We start from the raw sequence: 19,632 nt of genomic DNA on the forward strand, positions 1-19,632 counted from the left end.
AGGATTCTCATGTCACATTTAATTATCAGATAGCTGCTTTCCTTGGGGATATCTGACAGTTGCCCAAGTGTTGGTCTTAATCTAAAACCACAGAGACCTCTGACACAGTGAAAGCTGCCAGCCTGGCATTTATGAAATATAAATGGCTACATGTCTAAAGAGGGGGTGGAGAAGAGGTGCTGTGTCTTTTGGGAAGAAGGCCCTTTGCACAAAGGGAAGTCTCATCAGCAGCTTCCAGGTCACGTGCACACGGGGAAGTGTTAGCAACCTGGGTGTGTAGGCCTTAAAGTGCTGAATCTGCATAGAGAGGGTTAGGTGTTGTGAGTTCTAGGGCCCCCATCAGCCAAAAGCTAAGTTCCAGAGCTTCTCTCAGTCTGTTAAATGGAAAGCAACTAACTAGTGGGAGGAAAACACTAGGTAGCAATGATTTGAAATGAGGAAGCTCATTTCCATGTGTCTTAGGAACCTTCTGTGAATCAACAAAATATATGCACTGAGGAAAAAAGTCTTCTACCCTCTGGGTAGTATCTTATAATAAGCTGGAAGTGTGAAAGCCATTAACAGTATTAGATATTAGGTGCCTAATGAATTGTGCCCATTATTGGAAATCTTCTGTGATAACGATTCCTTGAAAGCTATGAAGTGCCTGTATTACTCTGTCATAGAGAAAGATGCTACTAAAGATGTCAGGAATTACCTCCAGGAGGAACCATGGTTAAAGCAGTGAGGCAACTTCTGGTACTTACTATGTGAGGACGATGGCCACCGCATCGTTCAGGACACTCTCCCCGAACAGCAGTGTGTACAGGTCAGGGTCCACGTGTAGTTCATGGAAAATGGCCAGCACTGTCACTAGGAAGACACACATAACGATGACAAGTTAGCTAGGACATGGCCATAATATTCGCCTTCATTGTGATCATACTTAAAAATCATTAAGTACTGATCTTTTCAAACTTGCCCTCCATTCCAACAATAGATTATGTCATTGCCCTGTTCCTGGTGCACAAGTCCCATCAGTACCACACTTAACCTTCCTGGGATGCCTCTCTCTGCATACCTGGCCCACCCTAGGCTGCTCCCCTCCAGTCACATTGAACTTGCTGCAACTTTCAAAACACACCGAAGATTTTTAAAACTATTTTTTAAACTAAATTTGACTCCTGCTAAAAGGGTGTAAAGGCCTTTGACATTGACTTCCATCATTCCCTCACTCCTTTTTGTGCCCCCCAATTAACATATACAGACACACACAAATGGGAAGGGAAGACACACATTCATGGGGGAGGAGGAGTACACATATAGCCTTCCAAAGATCCTTTTATTTGTTCTTTAAGAGGCTTGACAGGGACTCTGTCTCAGTCTCTGTTTTCCTCAGCATTGAGGAATACCTTTATGATCCTCATATTCATAGCAAATCACAGACACACAGAAGGGACTGAGCTCCCTGGCGATAGGGTTCAAATCGCAACCCTGGTATTTATTTGACCAGCATGCAATGATTATTTGATGAATGCATGAAGGAATGGACAAATGAATACTGATGCAGTGGCCTACTACTGCGGCAGGAAAGGTAACCAGATCCTGGCTCTCATTTGCTCCTAAGAGCTCATTCAGCCATAAAACTGGACTCAATGTTCTCCAGAGCGGGACTTGCTCTGTTACTACTCGCACTTTCATTCTTCGTAAATTGATCGGGGCAGTAGACACCACTCGCTGATTATTTGTGCTCCTCAGAACTACCTGGCATCTTGATATTCAAAACAGTTATGTAAAGTGTGAGCAGCACTCATTAGGAAAATGATCCACTGAATTGATTGCCAAGAGGGAAAAGGAGTGGTTCAAAATGATACTGATGGTAAAAATTTTAAGGCAGAATGGGTATTTTCACTTCAGTTCTTTCCTCTCCTATTTCGTCAAGTGTGGGGCCAATATGCATTTGATAAACAGGGTGCTGGGGTGTGGGTGGTGTGGGCAGGGAAGTCAGTTAAGTGTGAAGGTTTTGCAAATAATCAAGAAATTTGGAAGTTGCTCTGTCTGCCACAGTAGGAAACAACTGAAGGTCTTTAGTAAGAGGGTTGACACAGTCTGGTTTGAACTTGGATGTAGAGCTCAGACATCAATGCAGAGGCAGAATAGAGAGGTGGATCCAGGCATCCCTGGCAATTGTAGTAAAAGATGGGTTGGTCCAAGACAGGGAGAGGAATGGAAAGGGGCTCCAAGCTTTTACACATGCGCGTGTATGCATGCGCGCACACACACACACACACACACACACACACACACACACACACCCTCTGCCAGCCCTGCATCTGTCATTGCAGGTAAAGTCAGGACAGTGACCACAATCCTAATACACCACTGTTTTATTGGTTCTCATACCCCCCCACCTTAGTATACTCCACTGCAGTGTAGCATGCTGTTAGCGAGCAGATAAACAAGAAAGAGTGTTGTAAGAACATGGTAGAAGGGACGGCTTGTTTACTAATGTATTACATACTTGAAAATTGCTAGAAAGAAGATTATTTATGTTTTTAGTACAGAAACCAGAAAAATTGATCAGCATGTGAAGTAATGCCCATGTTAATTGACACAGTCAGCTTTCCTACTGTTCGTAGGCATCAAATCCACCACACACTATAAACACAGATGAGTTTTATTAAAATTAAAACATTTTATTTTTTTAATGATTTTTTAGAAAAAAGAAGTTACTGTAAGAATCTAACAACAAAACAAATGAATAAAGAGAGACAGGGGCCATGAATTAGAATGACAGAGAGCCCTGATTCCTTTTTGAAAACCAAGGATAGAATCAATTTCATGATTCAAGCTGAGAGGGTCCTATTAATCACACCAGGCAAATGGCAGAGATCTCCTGTCAGCTCCTGAGGAGCTTCAAACATTTGCTATAATCCACAGCTTCTGCAGGTGGAGATGGGATGGGAAGCATGTGTCTCCCTTATGTCATTGCTTTCTCCATCTTAGGTTGAGCCAAGAGCCTGTATCTAACCACAGCAATGAGGTTTCAATTGAGGTTTTTGTTAGCATCATTCTCCTTTTGCGGGGATCTTGTGTCTTTATCAGAAAATTCTGTTGCTGTAGCTTAAATGCCAACTTCAGCTTCTGGCTGTATTTGTTCCTAAACTCTGAGGATGGCTTGTGATCTATCTCTACTCTTGGGTTGGTGGCAGGGATGGCGGTTTCCAAAGTTCATGTGTGGCATAAGTCTTGGTTTCCTATCCACAAGTTCCTGCTCATTGGTACCCACTTAGTTCTATGAGATGGAGTCTGCATTTTTCCAAAGAGAGAAAGAGGAAAGTCTTTTAGCTATATATCCAGTTTATGTTCAAAACCGATCTGGCATTCACACTATTCCTCCTGAACAAAGAACTGAGCTTCGCTTCATAAACGATATCCCACACAAAAGGGAAAGCTATAACTTGGCACATTCCTATCTACCCCGTGAAGAAATGCAACAGCTTCAGAATAAAGCCAGCCAGTGTGTCCTAGAGGAGGGAGTATTTTGTCAGGGCAGCAAATGAGTTGAATAGGTGAGTCAGGAAATTAGCCGCCCACTCTGCTAGTGATATGGGAATGTTGAAAAGGACTCATTTAGTTAGTTCCAAGCTGGCACTCATTTTTACAGTGCCCTACATGGTCAGCAGCATTGTTCTGCTATAGACGTTCTTGAAACAGCCACAATGCAACTCACAGTAGCTCTTCTTGGATCTTGCTGGGTTGGGGGAGACCAGTACAAACCCAAGGTTAAGCTGAAAATCAGTGCTTATTTGAGTCTTTTGTGACCTCAAGAGAACATTCTAGGTAGCATATGTAAGAGTATATAAGGAAGGAGAGAGAACACAATCAGATTTTCTCAATTTACAGTCTTACTAAAGGGTTTGCTCATTTTTGCCTGTATCACACTGTTGGTCCACTTGCCTCCCCATAGCAACTTCTGCAGCTTGACTTATTCCTTCTATTACACCTTCTAAGCCCAGATTTATGCATTTATTTTTAAGTTCATGCACCATGAATGTTTTGCCTGCAAGTATATATGTGTACCACATGAGTACCTGGTCCCTATGGGGCCAGAAGAGAGTGTCAGATCCCCTGGGACTAGAGTTATAAATGGTTATGAGTCACCATGTAGGTGTTGGGAATCTAACCCATGTTTTCTGCAAGGGCAACAAATGCTCTTAACTTCTGAGCCATCTCTGCAGCCCTAAGACCTTATTTTTTAGCTACAGAAAAATCAACTTTGTCTCTCACATTGGTAAAAAGGGACATGAGCTCCTGTGACCTATGCTAAAGAAGATTCACATTCAAACAGGCATGTACTTTCTTTCATTCAGGGTACTGGAAGGGTGTGGCAATTGAGTGACTCACAGATGCCACCAAGCATGAGAGAGTTTTGAGGAAATTGTTTGAGCAGCCAACTAGTATGGTACTTCCATGGGATGTGTGTGAAGAAATGGTGTGGCTACATTCCTGAGAATTCTGAAAGGTGGCGTAGAGATCCAAGGCCACATCTTTAGAACACAAAGCTGAGTAGGGTCTTCTAGATACCCAATGTTATAAGTTGAGCAGAGTAAGATATGGGATAGAGAGGTTGATGACAGTAAATAAAATAGAAGAAACTACTAGGACATGGTCTGAAGAAGGCAGAGGACAATTGATGGCAGCAGGGAAGTTTGGTTCCTTAGTAACACAAGACCATCTGCTAAGACTGGGTACCAATGCATGAGTCAGGACCCTGGAGGCTGAAAATTCTTGAAGCATCTCCAGAGGGATAAACTCATGACAAACTACTAGGATCAAATGTAAATCAATTTTTAATCTCTAAGAGAATTCCAAAACTGAAATAGTATGATTTTTTTATTAATATCTTCACCATATGGAAACTCTAACTAGTCTGATCTCAACCAGAAAGATGGTTAGAAAACATTCCTAGAGTAAAAATTACAGATAATGACTATGTAAGCCCATCAGCATGCCAATGTGTTGGCTGCTAAATGATGCTTTGTGTGTTTTTAACTGCCTGTCTGTAAATGATCACTTTCTGGAAGCTCTCTCGGTAACTCTGAAGTCTTTAGAGTGATTTAGTGACAGTCCATGCCTCAGAACCTTTGTTAGTAGCTCTCTGGCCCATATTTTCTTGATGTTTTACAAGGAATTTAAATTTCAAATGGTATTTCAATGTGCCAGCACTCAGCAACCTCGCACAAGATCTGCCTAGGTCGATAGACAACAAGACACAATAGTTTCCTCCCTTGTCATTCCAAGTCATCATTCAGCCTTGTCAAATGCAGGTTCTTCTTGTAGTACTCGATATTGCTTTCTGTGCAAATCAGTGTGTATGACACTTGTCCACGACACGTGGAAAATCAGAAGTGTTTAAGGCTTCTGAAGCTGAATCCTTGTTCATCCTGACAGGTGTTATTCATTTATATATGTAAATGAGCAAACATTCTTCTCTTTTTAAAACTGAATATTTTGAACTTTCTCTTTTCCACACATGGTAAGTGCTTATAGGGGAGTTTCTATAACAGTTGTAACTTTGTGGAAACAGTCTAGAATATTGGAATTATTTTGAGTCTAGACCCTCCATCTCAGTTCACTTGACTATAAAATCAATTCATGGATGGGTTTGGCCAGTGGGACTCTGCCTGGCATAAGAATAGAAATATAACAGAAACCCTACCCTTCTGAACTAAGTCAAAGAATGATGTCAAGTTTGGAAAGCACAACATCAAACACTACTTTGTTGGGGTCATTCTAAATTGCACATTCCACAAAGCACCACAAATTACTTAGCCCTAAAACATGGCAATTTTATTTAACCTTCACAATGATATATGTTTTAGGTACTGAATTAATGGTGAAAAAGATGTTATGTTCCAGAACACTGTTGCAGCCCTTTCAGCCTGGTCTCCTTGTGAGAAACAAGCTCTAATGGTTGAGGTGATGGCTTCAAAGGGTACCCCAGGTATCCTTGAAGATTCTTGAATTACATCCAGGAAGATCTTCAAGGTCAGAACTATCTTCACAACAACAAGGATGTATTACTTGCATTTTTTTATTCTTATTCTTTACTTCACATGCAGTAGAGTTTTCAAAAGGCCATATGATAGTATTAATGCAGCATATTGCATTCAGGGCAAATGTAAGGATCCTCTGTGTTTTATTGCTCGTATCTCACATTGAAGAACTTTGCAAAAAAAAAAAATATAAGGCAATGTTATTTTTTTCAACATTTTTTGTTGAAATAACATATCTTTCATAAGATATGTTATAGTCACATATAAATTATTTATACTTTAAACTAACCAATAAAATTACATTTTAGATTAGACTAATTATATCTAATAGGACAAATAATATTGGGTATATCAACAGAAACTCTTTGGGGTCCTTCTTGATTTTAGTGAGTTGTGAAAGACCGTACTATAAAATGCCTGTGCTAAGACAGGTAGGCATATAATGTCTTCTTTCCTGGGCACTGTGACATGAGCAAAGTATCCTGTTTGAGAAAGATGATGAAATGCCCCCATTGGTAGTTTCTGGGGAGCTCAGTTTGCGTGCTGGGTTCTTACCTAGAAAGGCTCCTTAGGTATCAACCTCTTTTGCCATGCTGACTGTGAGTGTCCATGCGGAAGATTCTCAGAAATGCTCAAATGAGGAAATGAGCATCTTTTTATATTAACCCCAGGAGCCTATTTTTAGATACCATCATGGTATCTGCATTTACTTAAGCCATTGTTTTGAAAGGAAAATATTGGGGAGCTGTTTCTTTAATAGAAATGTGTACAGTGAAAGCACAGACAATCATAATCGCATTCTTGAATTCATGGCTGCACGGTGTTTGAAAATAATTGACTTCACCTTTTGCTCAAAAGCCACAAGTACAACCCCTACTGGTCTCTGAGAGTAGAAAACAGTATCCAGAAGTTCATGAGATTTGGCAATGAGAAAATTAAATACTAACATATAAATGCTGCAGAGAGATATATTTAATAATCAGGAAGGGACTTGTTTCCGGAAGTGTATGGATTGAAATCTTCTTGGCACTTCAGCTAATGTTTTGAAATTTTCCCAAAGGTATCTACAGCAAGAATATTCTAAATTTAACATTAGCAGTGAACATAAACATTTAACAAAGACCCAATTTTCCCACCAATGGGGTTTAATGAGCCATGGTGGAATTAATGGGGATCTGTGCTGCATACCCACTATCCAAGTAAAGATGACTCACCCGACCACACAAGCATTCTCCAATCAGGATGATTGTTTAAACACATTGCCATTTGAAAGCTGAAAATGGCAGGCAAATGTTTACCTACAAATCATGAAATGCAGTCAGAGCAAAGCCCAGTGGCTCCAAAGAGCAGGCAAAGTTAGTGATGGGTCACTTAGAAACCATCACTTGGAGGTAAACATAACACTGTGGTTCATTACATAGAGCAAATGTAAGGAAAGCAAGAAGTGAAAAGACAGTTGTGTTAGTTATGATCATGGTGACACAGAATATGACTGTTTTGCAAGTTTTTTCTTACTATAAAATGATATACAACAGATTATCATGTACCATCATTTCCCAACTTCTAGATAAAGACACTGAGAAATACTACATAATAGTTCTAAAATGGATAAAGTATCCAAGGACAAATGAGTGTAACACTGAGGAGACATGAGAGGTGGCATGTGAGAGAGAAAGGGTAAAGACTAGAATGGAAGGGTTCTTCAGGATAAGGATGTTCCTCAGTGATAGAGTACTTGCCTCGCCTGCACAAGGCCCTGCATTTAAATCCCAGCATTGCAAAAGGGACAGGGTGCTATCACGTGCTCATCATGTCTGAGAATCTGAACAATGCTCCCTGTCAATGAACTAATACCTGGAATGTGAGAATATATTTAATTAAAGGGTCTGGAATGTATATATACAAGGCAGACAACTTTTAAAAAGGTATATTATCTAAGATAATCTGAAGCAATGATCATTCCTAGCCACATGAGCCCTCAAAGTTGAAAATTTCCCCTAATCACATACCAACTTTGTGTCCTTTAAAAAAATAACAGCTCTTTTGTCCAATCTGTGCTTCCTGCATACTTTAGGATGTGGGACCATCACTGGAGCATAGTCAGTCTACCAGAGGTTACATCCTTAAAAAAAAATCTTTCTTCTTTTCTCAGAAGCCATCCAGTGTTTATAGTTTCCTAGTCAGTGGTAGAGGCTGGTAAACCCCTTCTCTCACTATGCTAGAATGTTGATGAGGTTGATTTTTATATAGGTCTTAGGAAGTCAACCACAACTTCTGTGAGTTCATGAGTATAGCAGTCCTGTCATGTTCAGAAGACACTGTTGGGTTCCATTCCCCTCTAACCACTGACTATTACAATCTTTCTACAATTGTCCCTAAGCCTCTAGACTAGGACTAGAGAGTATGCTATATATGATCCACATGTGCTGAACTCTCCACTGACATTTAGTCTCTGCATGTTCACTAGTTGTGGGTTTCTGTAGTAAACACTACCAACTGCACCATAAACTAATTTGATGAGGCCTGAAAGATGTGGTAATCTATGTGGAGAGATACCAATTTAGAGGGATGTTTGATATTATGCAGAGTAATAGTAGGTTAACCCTTGGGAAGCATGAACTCCCCAGCTATGAGTTCTTTGCCAGATTTATAGTACCAGGTATGTGCTTTTGGTATGCATCAGGCCTCAAATCTAGTCATAAAGAAGTTGGTTACCCCCATAACATTCATGCCACTATTGCACTCATGGGCTTATCTTCCCATGCCAGTCATTATTGCTGTTCGTAAAGATTCACATCTGGGTTAGACTATTGATGACTTGTTTTCCTCCAACAACCTGCATGGCACCTTCCAGTACTGTGCTGGCTACCCAGAGGAGAAGTTTTCTGATCAACACCAAATTGATTTCTCCATGTCCTGTAACCAATACATTTGATGTCTTCAGTAATATGGTTCAAGTTCTTGTGGTCAACCAAGAGCAATGACAAAAGCCTGCAATGGGCATTTTAACTTGGCAATCTTTGGTTTTGGACATGCACATAATCCCCAATCATTGCAATTAAACTCTATTGTATGGGTATGAATGCAGTTTATTTTTTAAGTACATTTTCATATGTCTTCTAAACATGCTGAATATTAGTCTTTCCCCAATCCCTTCCTCTGTCCTACCCTACCATTTCTTTCCGCACCTTAATACTGCCCCCATTAGTCGTCTTTCCTTATTCATATCGGCTGTGTTCTATTATCCACTCCCCTTCCTTAATGTCTTTCTTCCCATTTCCACTAATGGTCCCCTTCATCTGTTTCTAGTTTCCTGGATTCTATAGGTGCTCCAAATTAATGACACAAGTCTAAAGATGCAATGCCTAGAGTCACAGATAAAAAGAGTGGAAGATGAATGCAATCAGAATACATTGTATGACATTTCAAAGAATTAATAATATTTTTTTAAAAGAAAAGGGCATGTTCCACAGAAACAGTTTTGGAATTCATGATGTGGAAAAGAAATCGGTGTCTTAGGAGATGTGAGACAGGAGAAAGCAGGTATTTAGGTACGCATTGCTCTAAATGACTGAGACACACTGCTTTTAGAGTGTGAACTTGGTGGTGTATTCCCACCTAAGAGTCTGAGATCCCTGAGGGCTGGCCAAATTTGGAGTTTCTCTGGTGTCCTCTAGACTCTTTGGCTTGGTACTGGATACTTAAGTACATAATAAATGTTATTCTCCCAGTGACATTTATTGCTTCAAAGTGAATTCCACAATTTGTGGGCAAAAAAAGATTGTCATTAATCACGATTCTGTAAATTGTTACCAGCCCCCCCCAAAAAAAATTAGCAGAATAAAAGTGAATTTCATACAATGAAAAAAGAGGGGGGTGAAATTTCTTAGGCTGGAGTGAGAAAACTAATTGGAGGGATGACTAAAAAGGGAAGCCAGGAACATTATAGGTGGTAGAAAGGTTTGGCATGCCTTTGCTGGCTTTAAAATGTAGAAGCTGATTTGCTAGGGCAGAGAGAGATAGGGATGTCTTGGACAGCCATGGTAGACTCTATTAATAAGCAATGGGACCTCAGCTCTGTATCTGCAAAAGTTTGTATTCTGCCAGAAACCCAGATGATCATAGAGACATATTCTTGGAAATGCTAAAAGGAGCCCAACCAGCCAAAACCTTGACATTGACCTTATGATTCTCAGAGCAAAAAACTCAACCCAGCTGAGCTGGACTTCTGACCTTCAAAGAGCGAGGGGTAATAAATTTATGATAACCAACATCTGCTGGATATATGGTCACTTATTATGTTGCTAACACATTAACATGTCTGGGCCCCCCTGACCATAGTAATTTGAACTTGATGGGTGGGCTGGCATTGCACTCTTTAGAACCTGAGCCCTGAGGATGTGACTGCCTTTTCTGTCGTGATAGCACTATTGGCATAAAATAAATCACATACACAAACCCATATTTTAGATCATGTTTAACAAAAACAAGACTGGACTAGAGTAAAAACCATAGGTTTTGTGCTAATAGGACCGTGGGCACTAACACTAAACACTGCTGTAGTCATCTGTGAATATACCCTCTGGTGCCATCATCACACAGCATCCCATTCAGTCCCCCAGAATGTATTGCTTTATGCCTCATAGAGTCACCTTATTCTCCAGGCTTACCCTTTCCAGGCCACACAGTCATATATGGTCACCATGAGGAAATGATGCTAACACAGATGGAGTTCAGACCAGGGTGCCAGGCTGACAGTCTAGACAAACCACGTGTTTGGAGAATAGGTCTCAAACCACAAAGTAGCCCCCACATGAGAAACAAACAACAACTGCAGGAATTATTACTTTGGAACATTTTGTTTCATTGTTCTGAAATTTCAGAATTTTTAGGCCAAGAATGAGTTGAAAGCCATTCATAAAATTGGCCAAGCTTAAAAACATGAAATGTGGTACCCAGAGTCCCTTTCTCAAAGCCATGAATGCCATGTGGGAGGCCCTATCCCTCCTGGATGCCTTGTCTGTGCTTCCAGATTGCTGACCCCTCTATATGAGGCATAGACTCTGGCATCCTTCTATTTCTCCTTTGTTTGGGGAGAATGGCCTCCTGTGGTTTTCCTTCAAGCTCTCTGACCACTTTTCTCTGTCCTCCTGAAACTCATTGTTTTAACACAAACACTGGCCAGGAAAGCATCCTCAACGCCCTTCTCATCACACACATTCCCCATGGGAACCTCAGCCTTTCCCTCTCTCTTTCCAGATACAGGTTCAGGTCTCCAGCCACTTCCCAGGCAGTTTCACCTGCAGTGGCTCTGTGTGCCAGTCACCAGAAATGGCTGTTTGATTAGTTCTCTGTTCCCTTGGAGCTAGGTTCCATAAATTTGCTTTTCTTGAGTCTAAGAAAAACTTGTTACCAACCAAAAATCTCTTTGTGTTTTAAGAATGAATGAATAGATAGAATGAAAGACAGACAGACAGATAGATAGATAGATAGATAGATAGTTAGATAGTTAGATAGATAGACAGATAGATAGATAGTCAGACAGATAGATAGATAGTCAGACAGATAGATAGACAGACAGACAGATAGTCATAATTTGCAAAGGGAAAATCTTTGGCTTTAGAGAGTACAATAATAGGAGTCCAGCAGTTTACAAGGTCAGGCAAGGAGACAGAAATCCATCCTGAAGGTGTTATATTACATCAGATACTGCAGCAAGAATTAAGTTTGCTAGTCCAGAAGTCTCAGCCCCTTACAGTAATCTTTCTAGAAGGAAAATAATGCAAAAATAAAAAGTTCAGTTGCTGATTCATTTATTTTCTTACGTGAAAAGAGCAATTTCAAAAGTACTGTCGCCACAAGGAATAGCATGCAAACACTAGATATGGTCTTCTGGTTTACCAAGTTAGCCATTGGGGCTGGAGAGATGACTTGGCAGTTAAGAGCACTTGTTCCTGCAGAGGACTGGGGTTCAGTTCTAGATGATTCAAACCCTTCTCTGGCCTCTTCAGACACTGCATACTCGTGACACACATACATGCATGCAAGCCACATACAGACATCAAATAAAAATAAATACATCTTTTTAAAAAACTTAGTAACCGTTGATATTGTTTGTTCAGCTTTGTGGTTGTCAATGCCTTGAGGTTTCCTGGCAAGCAGCGAGCATTAATTTTGTTACTTGGTTGAATGAATGAACCTCTCAAGGTCAATTCTTGGGTAGGGGCAGCTTCTGTGTTGTGCATTCTCCAGGTGACCCACTACTGGCCACTCTCTTCACTCACTGGCCTATAGTCCTTGTTTATAGACGCCATCACCATTTCTGTTCAAATAACATAGTAACAACAAACAGTTTCTCATCTAGAACATCCCGGAAAAAGGAAGACATCTGAAGGATTCTTAACCCAAGGACTCAAGAATCTTCTTAGATCAAGAATACTCTCAGCCCACTACTAGTGGGTACTCTCCTACCCTACACACCTTACTCTTAAGGTGGCTCCCACCCTTAGGGACGTATAAACATTGACTCCACACATCCAATATTTTTTCTGCTTGCCTCATTTTTCCATGGTTTTGATCTTACTACATACTGTGCCCTGAAAAGATCCAGACTGTAAGGAAAATATCTAATACATTTCTGAATCCAGTTTGCTCCAATGTACGCCATCCTCTCTACCTCATAAACAGAAGGTGTGGGCTGGACACCGACTTTCAAAGCCTCTATCCTGCAGGTCTGCCTTTGAGCACTGCTGAGAAGGAACCACTTTCATTGAGTAGAATCACTCTATTCCCAAGAGCAAAGAGCCAGAGAGGTCCATCAACCACAGCTGTTTCCCAGCTGTCTTTGGAACTGTTGAATTGCTTCAAATGTTTTTTTCAGTGTGTTCTTGAAACCCCATCGTCAGGACACCTGGAGTCTCACTGCATCTATGTCCAATATCCCAAGGCATAGCTGGCTGGCTATCCTTTATTACTGTTTCGTTTCTGTGCAGCTGATGCTCCAGGACTGGACTTCCAACTTCTCAAGAAAGACTTTGTGTGAGGCTCTGCTACTGGTTGTATGCTGGAGTAGAGGGAGGCGGTTAGAAACTGTGGTGTCAAAGGGACACAAGTTGGGGTCCCACATGATGCAAATGGATTTAGTGATCTTGAGCCAGTTACCCAGCTGACTAAAGCTTCAGATGAGTGGCATTAGTACATGAAGAGAAATGATCATTCCTCAGATGTCCTGGCAAATGGCTAAGAGGAACCATTTCTGCAAAATGCTTGGCATACAGCAAGTGGACAAAAACGGTGGTCATGATTACTATAATCATTCATGCCAGTGGTGGGTCTATCTACAAAACAAGTGATGACCTCCTTTCCTTTTTGACACAAAATGGCTTGAGAGCAAAACAGATGTCAAGTAGAGGAAGGTTAAACATGTGTTTTCTTACAACCTGTGCATATTGTGTGCACAATTTACTTTCTCCTTCTGAGTCTTAGGGTCCTCATTTGCAAACGAGGACATTGAAAAAGACTGTCTTTTAAGGTCCTTCCACATCTCAAAACTTACAGCTCCCAGAATCCAAAGTCTGAACTGCAGCTCTTGGATATGGATTCCTCATATCTTCCTAATTATGCAGAATGAGCCCTGCTGTGGTGCTGGGATCAAGGGAGGGGTTTAGAGTCACAGAGCTTCAAATGCACTGGGGAGAATGGTAGAAGCTATTAATAAGCTTAACCTTCCCCCGGGAATGAGGCTAGAACTGTCTCTGTAGCCTTGATCCCAGAAGTGTCTGAACCCAGGGATCCTTTGCTAAAGTTGAGGGGGTCACCATGTGTGTGGCCCTGAATGGGAACCAAAACCCTCTGCTCACCACAGGCCCATCTCTTACAGAGGAGTGAATAGGCCTCCTGGTTCCACTAGCTGGCATGCCATCCCTTTCCAAAGAGCACAGTGTTGGCTTGTGGTGAGGGAGCCTTTAAAATGTTATTCCAGGGCCTTAGCCAACTATAACAGTACAGGACACACCAGTGTTTACAAAGCCCTCCCTGCCTCCCCGTTACTGCTTTGTCTTCTAGACTAATCCCCAGTGTTTGGAACTACATTCCTCCACAGGCTCAATATCTTGAGACAGGACCTCCATCTGCCCCTTACCAGCAGCTGCCACAGACTCACTCTCAGAATCTGCTACCTAGTAGCCACTCATTAAATGAGATCAATAGTAAAATGAGAACTTGACCCTCAATTATTGTCATTTTCCCTTAAAACTTGATTGGCACGGTGCTGTTCTGTCTTGAGAAACAGCAGTGGTGTGGGACAAGGAGCACTGGAAGCGCTCTGTCTTCAAATCTGCTGCTTGTGGTGAGGTTTATAGACTGAAGGCAAGGAAGTATTTAGAACCTCTGCTTCTTAGAACCGACACAATAATCTGGCCATGGTGGTGATCCAATCAGGTATATCTATCAAGTCAGAAATTCATGTACACAAAACCCTTATCAGTAGATGATGGACCGTGTAGGGAAGGTAGACTGTTTACTGTTGTGTTCTTTATCAGCTTTGGGGTGCTTCTTCTGCACACTGACTCATGCAAGGTTACTGTTTTGAGGCATAGAGTAAAAACATCACTGATCTTCAGGTGGGTGAAAGTTGGCTGAAGTTTGTTAAGACATTTTGCTCATGTAGATGTTAGTGTCTTGCAGCAGCACAGTCCAGAAACCTAAGGCAACACAAAGCCTGGCACTCTTGTCTAGGTACTGTTGGCTTGCTGTGAAATCTCAGGCTAGCTTCAAATTTGCACCTCAATTATTTTACTAAAAAGTGGCTCATCTCTCCCTGCGACAATGATGTGAAATGAAGAGAAACTCTGTGTGTGGAAGCTATTTGAGTTACACACAATATAAATCCAAGCTGGTATTTTTACTTCTGAGTAAATTTGCTCAAGAATAGAATCTGGGTTTATATGAGGGTGTTTTATGGACTAAGGTTTATATAGAGGCTTTTCAACTGATGCTATCACAGTGTGCTTAACATGGAATTGGATAGACTGAGAAAATGTATTTGAGTGCTGTTAAATAACACCATGCAGGCTTGCAGCAGATCACATAGAGAAAATGGCTGGTCTGCCAGTACTATCTCGAAGCCTGATGGTTTCAGGGGAAAATGTTCTAGGCTAATATGCTCTTCCCCCTTGCAGTTCAAGGAAAGTACATGAATATTTTCTCACTCCTGTCCTCTACCATAGCCTCAATGCAATGTTCTCATTCAGATACAGCATACTGAAAGTAAAGGCAAACATATCTTTCCACAGTGACCACACAGATAATTCACATCCATGAACTTTATAGTATTTGGTTTTCATTCTGATGAATATAGGTGACACACCTGCCTCAGTATATTCCTATGTGACAGCAGATGTCATTGAATGTTGTCTTTGTTCTCCATGGTACTGAAGAAACACCTTTGTCAATTACATCTAGTTGGTTTATCTGTGCGTGCATTGCGTGCGTGCGTGCGTGCGTGCGTGTGTGTGTGTGTGTGTGTGTGTGTGTGTGTGTGTGTGAATAAAAAATTATTCAGTTTCCTTTTGAATTCTCAAGGTAGGATGCTAAAACCAAAGACAATAAGCCAGTGTATAGCCACTTGACACTAGGAAATACAGAGGCAAAGGGAGCCAGAAGGTAACAAAAAAAATCAATATATATTATGATATAGAAAAGGATGACAGGTTCCATGACAAAACAAATAAATGAAGAACACTATCCAACAGCGAGGCACAACAGTGACCAGAGAGTATAAGCAAAGGGACAGGAGGAAAGCACATGCTCAAAATAAAAACTCTGTGGGCTACACCAATGCTAGTAATCATTCCTCCCATCTTAAAAAAAACATAAAGACTTTAACTGAGGAGTCCAATGACAAATGAAAAATTATGAAAGACAGCCAATTAAGTCACCCCTACTGAAGAGGTTTTTCTCCAAAAATAACAGTTCTGCTTTTAATTATAGGTTCTTGGGTCTGTTAATCAGCCATCTTCCTTAAGGCTAAGCTTGGTGCGAATAACAGAAAGGGATTCAGAAAAATGCCCTGTTTAATTAGAAGGAATTTAATTAAAAATATTTTTATACACATGACCAATCACCATTATTTATGCAGATGTTCTCTAGTGGTGCCTTGGAGACGCTCCTCCGCACCCCTCTCGCCCCCCTTTAAATATGCTGCTGTGCTTCTGCAAGAGCTGCTTCGAGATGAGGGGCACCGTGGCTGCTAGTTAATACCTATTTTTATCAAAACAGCAGTGCAGCTCACACATCACCCGTGCAGTGTAACCATAGTAACCCCAAATAGAAAGGGTCCTCAGATTATCAGCGCGATCAAAGGTAAGATAGTTTGTGTGCCTTTGGAATAGTTATATTGAGGGGAACTTTAAAGGGTGAAAGTGGCTCTTTTAAATTTTGTTTTTCTCCTCCTTAAATGTTAAGAGAAAATTTTGACTTGCAAATGTGGCGTATGGAAATGCCTTTCATTTTGGACAACTCTTCCCCACAGTGTTAGTAACTGGAAAGATGAATATTCACGTGTGCACATTTCTCTGGTGCTTCTGAGCGTCACATGGGAACAATAATATTAACAATCGTATTTCTGAGTTGGAGAATTTGTTCCAGGGGTGTGGGGGGAAATCTCACACCGAGGAGCCCAAGATGAGAAGCCATATTTTGTGTCCATGAGCTCTGGGGAGGATGGTAAACACACATGCTATGGGCTGAACTGCAGACAGTGACTCAGGGTGTGGACTAGCAGTCAAATTACAAAGAAAAAGCATCTTTAATTAAAGGAGCAGTGGAGTTGATTTAAACAGCAGTGATGGGTCAACCCAAAACACAGATCTGAACAGGACTTTTCAGTACATGGGCAGGGTAGGATGGGGTGGCAAAACATGATCAGGTAGGGACTGAAAGGGTTAAGTGTCCACAGCTGATTAGCCAAACAGAGCCCAGCACAGAAGGTGCTCTGGCTGCACTTAATTAATAAATGGGGCCATAGGGGTAGTACCCTTACACCGAGCAACTGCTATGAATTTAGAATATTTGAATACACGGCAGTTATCTAAAAGGGAAGTTTCTGGTGGGCATAACTATGCTGATTCCCTTCCTTTCAATGCTTTTACATTCGGGTTTACCATGGATGTGGATGGTGCCAAGAGAGGAACGGAGGAAGCAGATTGGGTATAATGGAGAATGGACCTCTGGCAATTTTGTGTTCAGTAACTAATAAGTAAAGTGCTATGGGGGGAGCATCCACAGGGCCAGATAAATACCAAGGGGAGTTGACTGTTGCGAAGTTGTATTTATACAACACTCAGCAATTTACAAAGTTTTCTACAAAGCATCTTATTAGAGCTGGCAACAGCTATATGGAGAAACAGGAAATACTTTTTGTTTGATTTTGCTCTTGTTTTGACAAGGCCTATTCAAAGATGTGAAATATAAGTTTCTAAGAATTGAAGCACTAAGTAGTGGTCTTCCTCCACTCAAGCCAGGGTCTTCCTGAGCTCAGAGCACCAGCCCTTCACTCACAGTACCATCTTCCACTCACAGAAAATCCCTCCATCTATAGCACATAGTCCCAGATGTTATTAGCAGCACTTTTTTATAGTTCTTTATTTACTCATAATTCTTCATTCCTATTGATTTGTTTTGCAATACTGGGGATGATCCCAGGACCTCACACATGCTAGGTAACTACTCCATCACTGACCTACGCCTCCCTGCCCAAGTTTCTACATACACCAAGCTCCTGGGCACTACGACTTTAGAAGTTCACATTATCTTGGAGGAAATTATTATGGAAAACATGTATCTTTCTTATAGTTACAGTAAGAAATATGATATGACACTGTGATTTAAACTGTAACATGTCCCACAAGGGTTTGTCCAGATATTTATTTTAGTGAAAACATAAGTAGCGAGTTTCCTTACCTTTACAGTTCACCAGTTTTACTCAGAAAAAGCAAATATTTTCCCTCTTCAAGCTTTATATTTGTCAGCTCTGTGGACCAGCACCATTTTTTTTTTTTTTTTCACTGACAGCTTTAGGACGGGAACATTGGGAGCAACTTTGAACCTACTGAATTAGAATTTCTGGTGGCTGCACCCAATAATCTATATTTTAACACACTCTCCTGGGAGTCTTTGGTATTTAAAATGGAACACTCCTAACTGCATAGGAAGTGATTTTAGCTACCATCACCTTGCTCTAAGAATGGATATGGAAAAGTAGGCCTAGGACAGTTAAGCAGCCATCTTGAATTTGCCCTGTGTACTTTGCAGCAGGACTTGGATGAGACCTGAAGTCTTAACTCTCAATAATAAAAATAGCACTAGACCATGACACATGTCAAATAGGGATGGTCAGCTAAATATGAGCAAAACAGACTTTGACGTTAGATCCATATGCCTGTTGGCATCTACTTTTAGTAAATGAATTATCATCTATGCATTTAATTTAGTCTCCAGACAGGATAATGCCAGGGTGAGTTTTCTAAATTCAATTAACAGGAGCCATAGTCTCCCTCTGAAAGCCAATATCCAGTGCTCAGGGCCTCATCAGGCAATTTGGATTCTCAGCACACGCTAGCTGCTGGAGGAAGTGAAGATGTGTGACTTACATGTCATATGCAAATTTGCTGATTTTGTTTTAAATTTCACGACATGCACAATATCATATTGAGTTTTAAGATATTTTTCTTTACAGCTCATGGTCGTTTACTAACGCACTAAAAAATGATTGCTTAACTTCTATATGTGGCTTTCCTTTCAAGCACACAAGTAGGCTTACACAAACAAACACACTGTTTATCTGAGTGCTTCATGTTAATGGTGGTTTTGCTTTTGATAGCCTCTCCCATCTCCCATAACCCAGCCTCTCATTTTCTCTCTCTTCCCAACTTTACAATCCAGCATCTGTCCCACCAGGTTTTCTTCGAACTACATCCCTCTTTATAATAATCACTGCACACATTTGCAACAGATGTTAAATCAGGGTGTGAAACACAGGAACAGAGAAGCATCTCTGCAGGGAGACTTGTGCTGTTCATCAACTTGTCTGGAAGGTAGATGCTTGTCTCTTTAACCTCTCACCCACAGTAAGCCAGTGAAAGGATTCATTGGCCTTGCTCCCCCCACCCCGGAGGTTGAGATTTGTAAAGGGGCTCACATGTGGGATGCCTAGGACTCTCAGCCCTCATCTCAAAGCTTTGGAGAAGAATTGCATCTTGACCAACAGATAACACAAAATGTCCCTCTGGGAACTCAGGGAAGGATGGAGTGGAATGATGCTTGAGTCTCAGTTGAAATCTCACAGTCACAGGCTATATAGGTGCTCTGTGTGTGTGGCTTGTATCAGTCACATAAAAACATTATTTTTCTCATCACTTTCCACACCTCGGAGAAGTAAGAAACTATACCAGTGGGTGACAAGCAAGGCATGGGAGAAAGATTACCCTTTCTGTACCTCTTCACAGGCATTACTGAATGTCTGCAGCAAGTGAGGGAGAGTGGCATTAAAATCACACCTTAATCAAATTGAAAATTTGCATTAATACATGGGTTT

At 41.1% G+C, this 19,632-nt stretch overlaps 1 protein-coding gene across 1 annotated transcript in view; it reads right to left on the bottom strand.

Annotated features, from left to right (window-relative positions):
* Positions 1-19,632, bottom strand: part of Slc9a9 (solute carrier family 9 member A9) — a 521,392-nt gene that overhangs the window by 350,343 nt on the left and 151,417 nt on the right. Inside the window, exon 6 of the mRNA XM_051207129.1 lies at positions 747-852. Coding sequence (XP_051063086.1) covers positions 747-852 — 106 coding nt within the window. The remainder of the gene's footprint in view (positions 1-746; positions 853-19,632) is intronic.

This window comes from Phodopus roborovskii, unplaced genomic scaffold (genome assembly GCF_943737965.1).
Source record: "Phodopus roborovskii unplaced genomic scaffold, PHOROB, whole genome shotgun sequence".
Classification (NCBI taxonomy): domain Eukaryota; kingdom Metazoa; phylum Chordata; class Mammalia; order Rodentia; family Cricetidae; genus Phodopus; species Phodopus roborovskii.